This window comes from Aquarana catesbeiana, linkage group LG08 (genome assembly GCF_042186555.1).
Source record: "Aquarana catesbeiana isolate 2022-GZ linkage group LG08, ASM4218655v1, whole genome shotgun sequence".
In the NCBI taxonomy this organism is placed as follows: Eukaryota; Metazoa; Chordata; class Amphibia; order Anura; family Ranidae; genus Aquarana; species Aquarana catesbeiana.
The window spans coordinates 47,133,647-47,149,655 of record NC_133331.1 but is presented as its reverse complement, the minus strand read 5'-3'; the positions used below and the strand labels follow the sequence as shown (position 1 = coordinate 47,149,655).

Genomic DNA, 16,009 nt, shown 5'->3' with positions numbered 1-16,009 from the left:
GTTTAGAGATGGCCCCTTCCCATTCCAACATGACTGAGCACCACTGCACAAATTAAGGTCTATAAAGACATGGATGAGCGAGTTTGGGGTGGAGAAACTTGACTGGCCTGCACAGAGTCCTAACCTCAACCCGATAGAACACCTTTGGGATGAATTAGAGCCGAGACTGCCAGGCCTTCTCATCCAAAATCAGTGCCTGACCTCACAAATGCGCTTCTGGAAGAATGGTCAAAGATTCCCACAGACACACTCCTAAACCTTGTGGACGGCCTTCCCAGAAGAGTTGAAGCTGTTATAGCTGCAAAGAGAGGGCCAACTCAATATTGAACCCTACGGACTAAGACGCCATTAAAGTTCATGTGCGTGTAAAGGCAGGCGTCCCAATACCTTTGACAATATAGTGTAGATCTCCTGACCTCTTCCCCCCTCTGTAGTGAAATCTAAGTATCAGCACCATGCAAGGTTCCACATCCTGAGCTGTAATTGGTGCAGACAAGACTGTCCCGGGGTTGGTGGTTATGTACTGCGCCGACTCCGCCAGTCACTCAATAAACATCAGTGAGATGGATGGTCGGTGTGCCGTAATAAAGCTCAGGCTCTGCTGCTGCAGGGTGATGGTGCTGCCGATAAGACACGGCGGATATGAAACCTTTTCATGAATGTTTCATCAATGCTGATAAGAGGAATTTTCTCCCCCTTCAGGTGTGGCCTTCCTCCCGGCCAGCGTGTCTTATCTAATCGGAACCAATATCTTCGGGCCTCTGGCTCATAAGATGGGCAGGTGAGTCTTTTCATTAGCTGCATATTGCTGTCTGCTGCAGATCTAATCAGCAGAAGGACGGGGAACATTCATGGTGTAGTGGGAGAGCGATTTCTGTTCGGCCGTCAGTCCCGTCACTTCTTTCTCTTTATTGAAGCAGTAGGGGAATGCTGCATGGCACACTCTGGGGCAGGAAGGGTTAATGCGGAGACGGAAGCTGCGGTCGATGTCCGCTCAGCGCGAGGCCACTCGTACAATCACAGTTTTATTGATTGGAGACACAAAATAAACAAATTGGACGTTTGACGTGTAAAGTGCTTGTAATTCGGAACGTTTCACAGCCGGAGGCAATCGATAAATCACAAATGACACCCGTAATGGGCGCTGTCTGTGGGAACATGTTTACTATGCGCTGCAAACAGGCAAGATTGTATGGCAGGGCACTGAGTGCATGTAAATGCACATGCATTGGTAGACGGCGTTGCTTTTTACCATTCACTTTATGTTTTTTGTTTTTTTCTAACTGTAGTAAGCTTTATTTGTAAGGTCCCCTTCACAGTGGCTGCACACTAAATGCTCCGTTCTGTTCTGAGCTGTTGTGAGCGACATTGGGGATGGTTTTAGCACATTACACATTCCTTTGTTGTTATTTAACCACTTCCAGCCCAGGCCAACTCTAAAAATTCTCTCCTACATGTAAAAACCATCATCTTTTTCTAGAAAATTACTCAGAACCCCCCAAAATATATATGTTTTTTTTTTTAGCAGAGACCCTAGGGAATAAAATGGCAGCTGTTGCAATTTTTTATGTCACACGGTATTTACGCAGCAATTTTCCAAACACAATTTTTTGTAAAAAATACAATTTAATAAATTTGAATACAACAAAACACAACCAATAATCCAATTTTTTGGTAAAATATAAAAGATGATGTTACACCAAGTAAAAAGATACCAAACATGTCACACTTTAAAATAGCACACACTTGTGGGATGGCGCCAAACTATGGTACAAAGTGATTGTAAAGTCTCGTTTTAAAAAAATTAAATAAAAATAACAAACATGTTATACTTACCTCCTCTGTGCAGTTGGTTTTGCAAAGAGCAGTCCGGATCCTCCTCTTCTCGGGTCCCTCTGAGGCTCTCCTGGCCCCTCCCTTCTGGCTAGTGCCCCCAAAGCAAGCAGCTTGCTATGGGGACACCCGAGCCGAGTCCCAGCTCCGTGTGTCCATTCAGACACAACCCCCCGACCCGGCCCCACCCCCTCTCTTTCCTGATTAGCCAACTGACTTTGATTGACAGCCGCAGGGCCAATGGCGTCGCTGCTGTGTCTCAGCCAATCAGGAGGAGAGTCCCAGATGGCTAAGACACTCGTGGACATCGCTGGAGAGAGATGGGGCTCAGGTAAGAATTAGGGGGGCGCTGGGGCGGCTGATACACACAGAAAGTTTTTTATCTTAATACATTTAGATAACAAACCTTCTGCCTCTACAACTCCTTTAAACTAGTAGATTATAATTACTTATATTATTAGAATTATGCTCTCGCTCCAACGTTCTCAACGATAACTCACATGTGTGATTTGACCGCTGTTTACATATTCGGGCGCAACCTATGTTTGCGTTTGCTTCTGCATGTGAGCGCGAGGGGATGGGGCACTTTACAAACAATTTTTTATTGTTTATTTTTATACTTTCCCTTAATTTTTTTAACACTTTTATTCCTAATACAAGGAATGTAAACATCCCTTGTAATAGGAATAGAGCACAGCAGGTCCTCTTTATGGAGAGATCTGGGGTCTATAAGTCCCCACATCACTCTTCTATGCTGGATTGGTATTAATCACTCATTGTGTTCATTCAGGAAAGAAGGGGGCTGGTAAATATGACATATTAACCAGACCCTTCCCCCACTCTCCATCTTGAAGAATCCTTTTGTGTGCTTGCAGCTGCCAGCGGGAAGGAGAGGAGGGAAGCCGACAGCACTACAGGGATAGGGAGTTACACAGGGAGGTCTGGGCAGCAAGGGGAAATGTATGGTGCACAGGCATAGTGATGGGGGGGGGGGCAATTGCTGGAACCAATCCCCTGTATGGCTCTCTCTAAAGCAGCTGAAAGCCAATGGGAGGGAGAGGAGAAGAAGCCAGCTTTCAGCTGCTGCAGAGAGCCATACAAGGGATTGGTTCCAGTAATTGCCCCCTGCTGCGTTGATCACCCTGCTGCCTGGGCCCCCCCCTGTTGCCTGGGGGCCCTGTACAGGAAGACCAGTGGTACCCCCTTATCCATGGCCCTGTGTGTGCATGAGCCCTAAAAGGGAACTTCAACAGACTGTTTTGACTCTTGCGTTTATGCATGTTGCTGTTGGCTTACAGGCGTTTACACACATAGTGGGTCACTGAAAAAAGTAAGGGTTGTTCTACTTTTTTTTCTTTCAGTGCAGGGCGACGCACATCACACAGTACACTAGCATGGACTGCTTTAAAGCTCCTATTTAAAGCAGTATTAAACTCAAACCCCAAAATGTAATCTATTGCAGCTTACCAATCATTAGATGTGGTGGCTGCATTTGTTTTCTTTTCACCAAAAAAATCAGCACATAGGACTTTTTGTCTCCTATGTGATAAAAAAAAAAAAAAAAAAAAAATTAATTAAAAAAAAAAGAAAGTTACACCTAAGCACATATAATCCCCCCCAATTTTTTTTTGAGGCCCACATATATAGGCACATACGAATGTAAACGCACATTTTGCTGATTGCGATACACATTACATATTGCCACGCACACCTAAATGAAAGAAATATTTCTGGCACCAGACCTCCTCCGTAACACTAAACTGATGACCTATAGCGGGCTTTTAATGCGTCGCCTATGGAAAATATAGGGTACTAAGTTTGTCGCCATTGCACGGGCACACGAAAATTTAAGGTTTGACATGTTGGGTATCTATTTAGTCGGTGCAACCTCATCTTTTATATTTTACCAAAAAATTGGGTAATTTGATGAGTTTGTGTGCCCTAAAATTAACTTTAGTGTATTTTTTTACAGAAATTTTGCGTTTCTTTCCAATCACCCCATAACCCTCTTCTATCCTATCTACAAAACCCCGCTTTTTATCCGGCACGGACATCCCCCTCCTCCTTTAGCCGATGGTCTACAGCCAACCTAATCCGGGCACATAAATTCACAACCCGACACCTTTAAGACATTTGTGAAACATACAGAATCCCCGATTCCGAAATTTTCCGCTTCCTCAAACTTAAAAAAAATGTTTTCTTCATGCTTACACACAGACCCCTCTTTACTTTGAACATATATGCAAGGGCCTAATCTCCTCTTTCTACTTACAGTTGTTAGATCCACCACCTCACACATCTCTACACTACGTAAACAAGTGGGAATCTGATCAGGGCCTTCAATTGAATGCTACTGACTGGTCCAACTTTTGGGGCCGCTACAAAATTGGGCTCACAGAATGTTGTAGCCTCTGAAACTAATTGCAAAGTATTGATGCGCTGGTACTTGGTCCCTTCAAGGATTGCCAAATATCTTCTGTCCTACTCTCCTGCTTGTTTCCAGGGTTGACCGGACAAAGGTACCCACCTCCATACCTGGTGGCATTGCATGCTAGCTCAATCATTTTGGGCTGACATTTTCCACCTCCTCTCCACCCTTATTGGTAATACCATAGCCCCCGACCAAGCCATAGCCCTACTCAATAAGAAACCTCCCGATGTAACCCATCTCCAATTCAAGCTACTTCTGCAGGTTAAGACTGCTGCGAAGCAAACCATTGTGAAAGCCTGGAAACCCCCCACCTCACTGTCTTGGAAACAAAGAATAGAGTTACCAGAGCCATGATTCATTCAAAAAAAGAAGCAGTTCTCTTAGACAGGGTCAAAAAGTTTGAACGCCTTTGGAAACCCTGGGTTGACCATTACCTACCCTCTGACTTCGATAACGCTTTACTGCTACCTTGCATAACCCTATTTATCACTTTGTTTACCCATAGAGACCAGACCTCTATCTCCTCTTGGTTAGCTCCCTCCTTGACCTTCACCTCCTCCTGAGCTACCCTCTTTCTCAACTCCCCCCTTCTCTTCTCCTCCTCTCTCTGCCCTCCACCTTTATTTCTTCTCCTCTGGATGTAAACCTCCCAGCTCCAACCAACTTAACTACCCATCATGCTGAGACTGGATATTCCCCACTAACTGCAACCCCCCTAAGTTAGGATCTACAAACGCTTTCAATGTCTATCACACAATTTAATCTTTATCCGTTACGAGGACTCTTAGACAACCGTCTATTTGCGAGGCTCAGTGGCGGCTGGTGAAGTTTTAGGATGGGGGGGCGCCAGACCCCGCCCTTCCTTTTTGACCCCTCCCACTTGGTGAAAATGGGCGTGGTTTCAGCGAAATAGTGGGCGTGGCTCTAAGGTGGTGTGGTTAGCGTCTGAGATGAACGAGGGATGGAGGGAGAGGGAGAGGGAGAGAGGGACAGCAGGCCTAGATCCTACACAACAAAAGAAATGTGTATTCTACAAAGTTTAACAATCAGCAGATAAAGATACTCCAAACACCTGGTGTTAGCGCTTCAATTATCCCAGCACCATGGTTGTTATGGTGTCAGGATGATTGAAGCTCAGCATTACTATTATTACATTGTAATATAAAATGAAATCGTTCAACTCACCATAATGCAGAATCAGTGAGAGCCCCGAGTGTGTCACTAGCCACGTCGCCTACAACCAGATGCCATCAGGTGTCCCCAGCAGTCCCTTCTTACATGCAGCCTCTGTCACATAAAATGCAGCCTCTGTCTCCCCCCCAAATCCAAATGCAGCCTCTGCCCCCCCCCCCCAAAATGCAGCCTCTGCCCCCCCCTCCAAATACAGCCTCTGTCCCCTTACATCAGAGTTGCCATCAGTGTCCCCCCACAGCATGTGTCCCCATCAGAGCCCCCACAGCAGGTGTCCCCCACAGCAGGGTGTCTCCATCAGAGTCCCCCCACAGCATGTGTCCCCATCAGAGCCCCCCACAGCAGGTGTCCCCCACAGCAGGGTGTCTCCATCAGAGCCCCCCCACAGCATGTGTCCCCATCAGAGCCCCCCACAGCAGGGTGTCTCCGTCAGAGCCCCCCCACAGCATGTGTCCCCATCAGAGCCCCCCACAGCAGGTGTCCCCCACAGCAGGGTGTCTCCATCAGAGCCCCCCCCCCCACAGCAGGTGTCTCCATCAGAGTCCCCCCACAGCAGGTGTCCCCATCAGAGTCCCCCCACAGCAGGTGTCTCCATCAGAGTCCCCCCACAGCAGGTGTCCCCATCAGAGTCCCCCCACAGCAGGTGTCCCCATCAGAGTCCCCATCAGAGCCCCCCACCAGAGCCCCCCACAGCAGGTGTCCCCTATCAAAGTCCCCCCCACAGCAGGTGTCCCCTATCAAAGCCCCCCCCACAGCAGGTGTCCCCTATCAAAGCCCCCCACAGCAGGTGTCCCCCATCAGAGCCCCCCACAGCAGGTGTCCCCCATCAGAGTCCCCCACAGCAGGTGTCCCCCATCAGAGTCCCCCCACAGCAGGTGTCCCCCATTAGAGTCCCCCCACAGCAGGTGTCCCCCATCAGAGCCCCCCACAGCAGGTGTCCCCATCAGAGTCCCCTCAAAACAGGAGTCGCCCATCAGAGCCCCCCACAGCAGGTGTCCCCCATCAGAGCCCCCCAACAGCAGGTGTCCCCATCAGGGTCCCCCCACAGCAGGTGTCCCCCATCAGAGCCCCCCAACAGCAGGTGTCCCCCATCAGAGCCCCCTAACAGCAGGTGTCCCCCATCAGAGTCCCCCATCAGAGCCCCCCACCAGAGCCCCCCACAGCAGGTGTCCCCTATCAAAGCCCCCCACAGCAGGTGTCCCCCATCAGAGTCCCCCCACAGCAGGTGTCCCCATCAGAGCCCCCCACAGCAGGTGTCCCCCATCAGAGTCCCCCATCAGAGCCCCCCACAGCAGGTGTCCCCCATCAAAGCCCCCCACAGCAGGTGTCCCCCATCAGAGTCCCCCCACAGCAGGTGTCCCCCATCAGAGTCCCCCCACAGCAGGTGTCCCCCATCAGAGCCCCCCCACAGCAGGTGTCCCCCATCAGAGCCCCCCACAGCAGGTGTCCCCATCAGAGCCCCCCACAGCAGGTGTCCCCATCAGAGCCCCCCAACAGCAGGTGTCCCCATCAGAGTCTCCCCACAGCAGGTGTCCCCACCAGAGCCCCCAACAGCAGGTGTCCCCTTTAGAGCCCCCCACAGCAGGTGTCCCCTTTAGAGCCCCGCAGGTGTCCCCCACAGGAGGGTGTCTCCATCAGAGTCCCCCCACAGCAGGTGTCCCCATCAGAGTCCCCCCACAGCAGGTGTCCCCATCAAAGTCCCCCCACAGCAGGTGTCCCCCATCAGAGTCCCCCATCAGAGCCCCCCACAGCAGGTGTCCCCTATTAAAGCCCCCCACAGCAGGTGTCCCCCATCAGAGCCCCCCACAGCAGGTGTCCCCATCAAAGCCCCCCACAGCAGGTGTCCCCCATCAGAGCCCCCCCACAGCAGGTGTCCCCCATCAGAGCCCCCCCCACAGCAGGTGTCCCCCATCAGAGCCCCCCACAGCAGGTGTCCCCCATCAGAGCCCCCCCACAGCAGGTGTCCCCCATCAGAGCCCCCCACAGCAGGTGTCCCCCATCAGAGTCCTCCATCAGAGCCCCCCATAGCAGGTGTCCCCTATTAAAGCCCCCCACAGCAGGTGTCCCCCATCAGAGCCCCCCACAGCAGGTGTCCCCCATCAGAGCCCCCCCACAGCAGGTGTCCCCATCAGAGCTCCCCACAGCAGGTGTCCCCCATCAGAGCCCCCCACAGCAGGTGTCCCCCATCAAAGCCCCCCACAGCAGGTGTCCCCCATCAGAGCCCCCCACAGCAGTTGTCCCCATCAGAGCCCCCCACAGCAGTTGTCCCCATCAGAGCCCCCCAACAGCAGGTGTCCCCCCCATTCTCCACACAGAGGTACTTACCTTGGGTCTCCAGCGGTGTCCTCCTCCTCACACTGGCACCAGCATTCTTCCTGCTTCCTCTCTCGGGCGCAATGAGAGAGAGAACCAGGAAGTGACATCTGACTCAGGGCAGATGTCAATCAAATCTGAAGTGCCAAGTAGCTTCCGCCCGGTGCCTGTAGTATGTATTACTATGGCCGGGCGGAAGCTACTTGGCGCTTCAGGAAACGCCCCAAGGCGGGCTAAACGCCCGCAAATGCAGCGCCACATCTGCAATCTCGTGATTGCATAGACGTGGCGCTTCCTATAAGTGCACTGTGTCCGGCGTCGCACTGTATCCGGCGTCCGAACACAGTGCACTTAAGGACCTTTTTTTTTTTTTTTTTAAAGGACCGGTATTAAAAATTTTTTTTTTTGACTTTTTTTGACTTTTTATTTTATTTTTTTTTGTGTTTTTTTTTTGCTGCCTGGAGGGGGGGGGGGGGGGGGACGGCGCCCAGGCGCCCCCTATGGACGGGCCGCCACTGGCGAGGCTCGGGAAAACTCCGTCTGGAGTCCTCTGTAACCGACCTTTTTTCACAGGAAACAAATCTGTTCCTGGCTTTCACTTCTCATTAATCCCCTAAGCACCCTCAAACTAACCCACACCGTGTATCCCTATGATGTTTTTAGTGCTTTGCTGTTATTTTTTGTACGTTGTGATGCAAAGGGCTGTATCCCTTTCTCGGCATCAAGCTACTTTACCACTATTGCCTTCCCTTATCCAGAGGGAAGATTTCTTTCTGATGCATCCTGTTGAGACTTCTTGTCTTTACCTTTAATAAAAAATGTGAACAAGAAATTTTGCGTTTTTCTTAGACTTTTGCGGTAATATTGTGTGACATAAAAAATTGATACTACCACCATTTTATTTTCAAGGGTGTCTTCTTTCAGAAACTTTATGTTTTTTTGGGGGGGGGGGGGTTATGTAATCTTAAGGCCTAAAATATTTTTTTTAAGCATGTGTGCAAAAAATGCAAGAACAGCTCTGGCTGCAAAAGGGTTAAATGCATTGCTTTAACAATGTATCCGCGCTGGCATGTGTTGAACAGTGCATACCAGTGCATCTGGTTTAAATGAAGTCTCAAAGATGCAGTGATGTTATTTAAAGTGTTTGTTACCCCAACACTTCATTGTCCTGATATGTGCCTGCTGTACCATGTACTTATATGAGAAAGTATCCTGTTCTCTTTGCATTGCTTCCTTTTTGTGGAATCACTGGTGTTCCTGCTAGTCCCCTTGCTTTCTTATTAAAAACTGACCACACCAAGCAGGAGAGCACACCGTGGTCAGTTCTCTAGCTATGCTGGGAACTCAGTGTGCTCTCCTCCAATTATCAGACTTGTCCTGACACGCCCCCATTGCACAGCCATTCACTGGCAAGCTCAGTGTGCTGTTTTTTTATATCTATACAATAAAGTTTTGCCTTTCATTTCTATTTTAAACTAAACTGTGCCTGTCCGTCTTGTCTCTCTGCAGGTGGCTGTGCGCCTTTATCGGGATGATACTGGTGGGAGTAAGCATCCTCTGTGTAAGCAAAATTCTCAATATTTCTATTCACAATTTCCCAGTCCAGGACCCTCACTGCCCTGCACTCTCCATTGTACGATCGAACAATGAACTCCTTCCAGATTGTCAGGAAACCCCATTAAACCTCTTCTAGCATTAAGACTAGAATCAGAGATTTTCTGGTGCTCAAATTTTAAACATAAGTGAAGCTGCATTGCAACACATTACAGAGAGGTGCACAAGTCATTAGTGTTTAATAGTTGTAGTTATAGAGCTGGTTATAGATTCAAAATGCCCCTCCACACTAGCCTAGTGTCAACTATAAATGTGGATGACCAAAACTGAGATCTTTCTCTATTTCACTGAAATTTTACTGGTTTGGAAAAATGCATTGGAGCCGAAGGGAAAGGTGAAAAAGTGGAACTCCAGCATTTAAGGAGCATACCATCACCCCTCTAAGCTCTAATGCCCCATCCTGCGCCCCCCCCAATATCATGTGAGTGCCTCTTGTTTAGGGAGTAAAGGCTCCCAGCCTGTGTGATGGTATGTACCAGTGGGTGCTGTATCGATTACCAGCTGGACACAGATCAATAGACATTGACTGGTCCACAGCCCAACTCCAGGATGATACTAGGGTGATGTCAGCAATACATTTGTGGGACCAATCCACAGCCCAATACCAGGCGATGTCTGGTATACATAAGCACCATACTGATGCACAGGCCAGTTCCAGGGTAATGTCTGGTATACATGCACACCATAGCAATCCACAGTCCAATAACAGGTGATGTCTGGTATACATGAGAACCATAGTGATCCACAGCCCAGTTCCAAGAGTGATGTCTGGTATACATGAGCACCATAACTATCCACAGCCCAGTTCCAGGGCGATGCCGGGTATACAAGAGCATCATAGATATACAACCCAACTCCAAGGGTGATCTTTGGTATACATAGGAACCATACCAACCTACAGCCCAACTCCAAGGGTGATGTTTGGTATGCATGGGCACCATACCAACCTACAGACCTGCTCCAAGGTTGATGTTTGGTATGCATGGGCACCATACCAACCTACAGACCAGCTCCAAGGGTGATTTCTGGTATACATGCCCCCCAGAACAGGCCACAGTCCAACTGTAGGGTCATGTCTGGAATACATTTGCTGGACCAATCCACAGCCCCACATCAGAGTGATGTCTGATATACATGACCTCCAGACTGACCCCAGCCAAGCTCCAGGCCTACCAGACCAATCCACCAGCCAGCTCCAGGGCGATATCTGGTACACGTCTGCTGAACCACACCACAGCCTTACTCCAAGGTAATGTTAGGTTTACATGAGAACCATACCAATCCACAGCCTAGCTCCAGGGTGATGTGTTGTATACAGGTCTGGCAGATCAATCACCAGCCAAATCCAGGGTAAGGTCTAGTATACAGGTCTGCCAGATTGGACCACAGCCCAACTCCAGGGTGATGTCTGGTATACATGCCAAGCAAATTGATCCACAGCCTGGCTCAACTACTAACTCTGAATTGTATGTTCACATTTAGGTGCCATTTGCCAAGAACATCTACGGATTAATAGCACCAACTTTTGGAGTTGGATTCGCTATTGGTAAGACCCGAAAACACAAGGGGCCATTGGGATATGTAACTTTAATTAGGGCATCTCAGATGTTATTTACTATATAAGCACCTTAAAGTTATTAATAAATGTCCTACCATATACATAATCGAACTGTACAAAAATGAATTCAGTATAATTTCCCCCTTTTTAGGCAAAGTGTCTAAAGCAGGGGTCTCCAAACTTTCAAAACAAAGGCCCAGTTTACTGCCCTTCAAATATTAGGGGGGCCAGACTGTGACCAATGGGAGTAGAAAATGCTCTAGTAAAAAAGGTAGTAAATTTTGTTTGGGTACAGCGTATCGCAAAAAATGGCCTGGTCAGGAAGGGGGTAAATTCTTCCAGGGTTGAAGTGGTTAAAGCAATCTACTGAGTTGGCCAGAACCACCTCTGGAGGGAGTATATTCCACATTTTCACAGCTCTTACTATGAAGAAACCTTTCTGTATTTGGAGATGAAATCTTTTTTCCTCTAGATGTAAAGAGTGCCCCCTTGTCCTCTGTGATGACTTTAAAGTGAATAACTCAACACCAAGTTCACAATATGGACCACTTATCTATTTATACATGGTGATCATATCCCCCCTTAATCTTCTCTTCTCAAGAGAATAAATTCAGTTCCTCTAATCTTTCCTTATAGCTGAGCTTCTCCATGCCTCTTATCAGTTTGGTTGCCCTTCTCTGCACTTTCTCCAGTTCCCCGATATCCTTTTTGAGAACTGGTGCCCAAAACTGAACTGCATATTCCAGATGAGGTCCTACTAATGATTTGTACAGGGGCAAAATTATATCTCTCTCTGAGGAGTCCATACCTGTCTTAATACAAGAAATGACTTTGCGCGCTTTGGAAACCGCAGCTTGGCATTGCATGCTATTAAGCTTATGATCTACCAAAACCCCCAGATCCTTCTCCACTATGGATTCCCCAAATATGTATGATGCATGCATATTTTTAGCCCCCAAGTGCATAACTACATTTATCAACATTAAACCTCATTTGCCACACAGTTGCCCAATTAGCCAGTGCACTGAGGTTGGCTTGTAAGTTGGAGACATCCTGTAAGGACGTTATTCCACCCCATAGCTTGGTGTCATCTGCAAACACTGAAATGGTATTTTTAATCCCAGACCCTATATTAAAAAGTGTCAGTGGAAGGAATTGGCATCAGTGGGAGGAATAGTGTACCATCATTGGTATCAGTAGGAGGAATAGAGCGCCATCATTGGTATCAGTAGGAGGAATAGTGCACCATCATCGGTATCAGTAGGAGGAATAGGGCACCATCATCGGTATCAGTAGGAGGAATAGTGCACCATCATCGGTATTAGTAGGAGGAATAGTGCACCATCATTGGTATCAATAGGGGGAATAGTACCCCGTCATTGGTATCAGTGGAAGGAATCGTACCCCATCATTGGCATCAGTGGAAGGAATAGTGCCTTGTCAGTGTAAGGATTAGTACCCCATCATTGGCATCAGTGGGAGGAATAGTGCCCCATCATTGGTAACAGTGGGAGGAATAGTGCCCCATCATTGGCATCAGTTGGAGGAACAGTGCCCCATCATTGGCATCAGTGGGAGGAATAGTGCCCAGTCTTTTTTGTCAGTGGAAGGAAGGTGCCTCGTATCAAGGGAAGGAATAGTGCCCAAGGGCCGGATAAAGGCAAGCAAAAGGCCAGTTTGGATCTGATTCCCACTGACCTGACCCCCCCTCTGCCATGAAGATTGATACCCCCTTTTCTGTTTACTGACCCAAGAAAATGATGCACTCCCTCATTTCTCTCCATACAAATCACTAATGATGATTATACCTTCCTGTCATAGTTAGTCTATAGATGCTTTGCCATGACAGAGGGGGGAAATGGGAACCTTTGACTTTGTTATGTGACAAAGCTGCATACTCACCTGTACAACATTACTCAGACACATTTTAGGCTGGGCACACATGGGTAAATGATAGTCACACAAAAAACAGTGATTAATAGTCAGCATGGTCACGTGACCAAGCTCACCAATGAGAATCTCTTCTGAGCCTTATTTCTTCTAAGAGGTTCTCATTGACTGCGAGCTGTTGCAAACATTATGATGCTACACATCCTTCAGGGCTATGTAGTAAAGCCTTCAAGTGTCTGGCCCATTAAAAAGGTTGGCATGAGCAACGGGGGGGGGGGGGGGGGGGATGGAATTTACAGCTGCTAAATGCAGCATGATACTGGGGGGGGGGGGGTATTGTGAGTTATTCCACCTTTTCATTTACGAAAAGGTGAAAGTAACAAGTGTATGTCAAGCCAAACACATTATTTCTAGCGTTACTATTATGCATAGCTTTGTTAGAGAGCTTTCTACTCACTCCCTGTCCTTGTAACAACTGTTTCACCAGGCGGGAAGTAACATAAAATAAAACAGGGACACAGACAGAAATAAAAAACATGACAGAATCCCCATTCCATCCAAAATGAAAAATGAAAAAAATAAATATAGATTTGGCAGAATTTAAAATAAACAATAGGCTCATCCAAACCTACAAAAAAGTCATAATAGCCTACAAAAGCAAAATGTCTTTATCCAGAAATGTTTTTTCATAATGCAAAAAGCAATTGTGATCTTTAGGCCATGAAATGGTTAATGCTGAAAGTAATTTCCCAGCATGTTGTATGATGTCACATGTGTATGTTCGCTGTACATGGAAGAAACCATCAGCTCCAACAGCTGTGTTTGTTTTTCTGTCCCGCAGGCATGGTGGACTCATCGATGATGCCAATTATGGGTTATCTGGTGGATCTACGCCACGTCTCTGTCTATGGCAGTGTCTACGCCATCGCAGATGTAGCCTTTTGTATGGGGTTTGCATTAGGTAAGCCTTGTATCATCAGAGACGTCTCTAGCACACGGTACAGGTGACAAAAACCCATCAAACGCTTCTTAATCGATGATAGATATTTGCACAGCAAACAGGCTGCGAGCTGAAGGCTGGAGCATCATGGTACACACATGTTCATGTTCCCACAGTTGGAGATACTCAGCCACCATTGTCCCATATACCGATCTTCCTTTATCTGACCTTACAGGGCCATCTGCTGGGGGCGCTATAGCTAAATCTATCGGATTTCCTTGGCTGATGACAATCATCGGAATCGTGGACATAGTATTCGCTCCTCTGTGCCTGTTCCTCAGAAGTCCTCCCGCCAGGGAAGAGAAGATGGTGAGTGACGAGCCATCCTTTCTTTGATTATATGTTGTTTTATGGTTCCTTCTCAGACAGACAACAAATCATTATTTCGTTATTATTTCTCACTGTTGCCTATTAAAGATACCAAACACTTTAGTAGCACCATAGCGTGGATTCAGCCCCAGGTGGCCATACCCTGTCCTGTAAATATAATCAGCGAGACAATTTTAAGAACCACTTAGAGCTAGGCCTTATAGGAGGGAAAGTGGACCTGTCACAAACATGGAAACTTAACAGAGCATATGATGTAAACATACATGAGCCACGGTAATCTGAGAACTGCATGCCAACACAATCAGCAGATCTACAGGTAGTGAAAGCTAATCCAAATCTCAACTTCACTTGTAAAACATCAAGGTGAACCTCCTCCCGGGTCTACAGGTTCAATTGCTTGAATTAAAGGCCAATTTACATCATAGAAATGCAGTCCAGATGCATTACCCATATCATTGTAGGTTAATGAAATACTTTTATCTGTGTAGGCAATCCTCATGGAGCAGAATTGTCCGGTGAAGAAGCGGATGTACACCCAGAACAGCACGCAGTCCTATTACGCCGCTGCTGAGGAGTCCGAGAGTGACGAATGAGTGCCAACTCCACATTACGCAGCTAGTTGTTTCTACATTTCATTGTCGTATCATTGGTCTATCAGTGACTTAGTAACAAGCCAAAGGTCCCGTGTTCTATCCCGGCGGAGCAGCGTCTATATTGAACGGAGAGCTGCACACACACCTGGGGTAAGACTGAGGAGTCATTACACAGCATGTAGAACTGTATAGGGACAAATATTGTGCCGCAATCCACCGCGGCCTGTGAAAGTGAATAGATCTGACTACAATTTTAGATTTACTGCGGGAAGGGGGATATACAAATTTAATTCTGTGTTATGTCTAAAATTCCTATACTGTATACATGGCCAGAGTTTGTAAGTCCCTTCTGAAATGATCCATCGTTTGGTCCTCAGGTGTGGCCACGTTAGGCTGGATAGTGTATACAGGTACCCCTAGGGAGGTCACTGGTGACCAATGGCCTCTGTGAAACACCGGAACCTCCCCTTAACGTTCAATAAAAAACCCACCACACTCGCTCTCCACGTGCGCTCCGCTCCATCCACGAATACAACCACTTCTCATCTACGCTCCCCAATGTGACACATAAGAACTACACATTACCAACCGCCTTACCAAGTTTAAAGAGAAACAGACTTTTATAGACTCATTGCTATAAATATTGTTGAAAGATGTTATTTTATGTATTTAATTTTATTACATATTATGCAATATATTTTTAACTACTGTAATTGTAATGTAAATGTGTATAAAATGCTAAACACTTGATCATTTTTATTTTTCAGTCTGAATGTGATGTATGAGAGAGGTAAAGTTTTCCAAGGGGTGATGGGAGATAAGCTGCTGGTTGGCTGATGTGTAGTTTTAGGATCACTGCATTGTGCAGATCCGGGTTATCTGCAAGGTAACCTAGAACCCGATGGAAGTCCATGGAGCCCAGCTACATCCTTCATGCTCCCGCAGTAAAGACGGCAGATACTGCATTTGGTGAAAGCTGTGCACCTGCCCCAGAGGCGTAACTAGACCCTTCCCTCCAAGCCCAGAGGTGGAATGCCAGGGCCCGGTCCCTAGTGCGACCTTTGTGACCCTGGTAGTTCCACCACTGGTGTCAGTAGTTTTTTTTACTTTTATACTGTATTTTTTTACAATTCTATTTTATTTTTTACAATATTTTAGGAGCCCCTTTGGGGAGCTTTGCTGATAAATAAGGAGTATAAACAGACCTCTGATGTTTTTACCTTTTGAGACAGAGAAAAGAGATTGAGGACACAACC

At 47.3% G+C, this 16,009-nt stretch overlaps 1 protein-coding gene across 1 annotated transcript in view; it reads left to right on the top strand.

Annotated features, from left to right (window-relative positions):
- SLC18A2 (solute carrier family 18 member A2) overlaps positions 1-15,501 on the top strand; it is a 58,598-nt gene extending 43,097 nt beyond the window's left edge. The window contains exons 11-16 of the mRNA XM_073595792.1: positions 703-781; positions 9,278-9,329; positions 10,865-10,928; positions 13,672-13,791; positions 14,006-14,139; positions 14,649-15,501. Coding sequence (XP_073451893.1) covers positions 703-781; positions 9,278-9,329; positions 10,865-10,928; positions 13,672-13,791; positions 14,006-14,139; positions 14,649-14,753 — 554 coding nt within the window. The 3' untranslated portion in view covers positions 14,754-15,501. The remainder of the gene's footprint in view (positions 1-702; positions 782-9,277; positions 9,330-10,864; positions 10,929-13,671; positions 13,792-14,005; positions 14,140-14,648) is intronic.
- Positions 15,502-16,009: the final 508 nt, after the last annotated feature.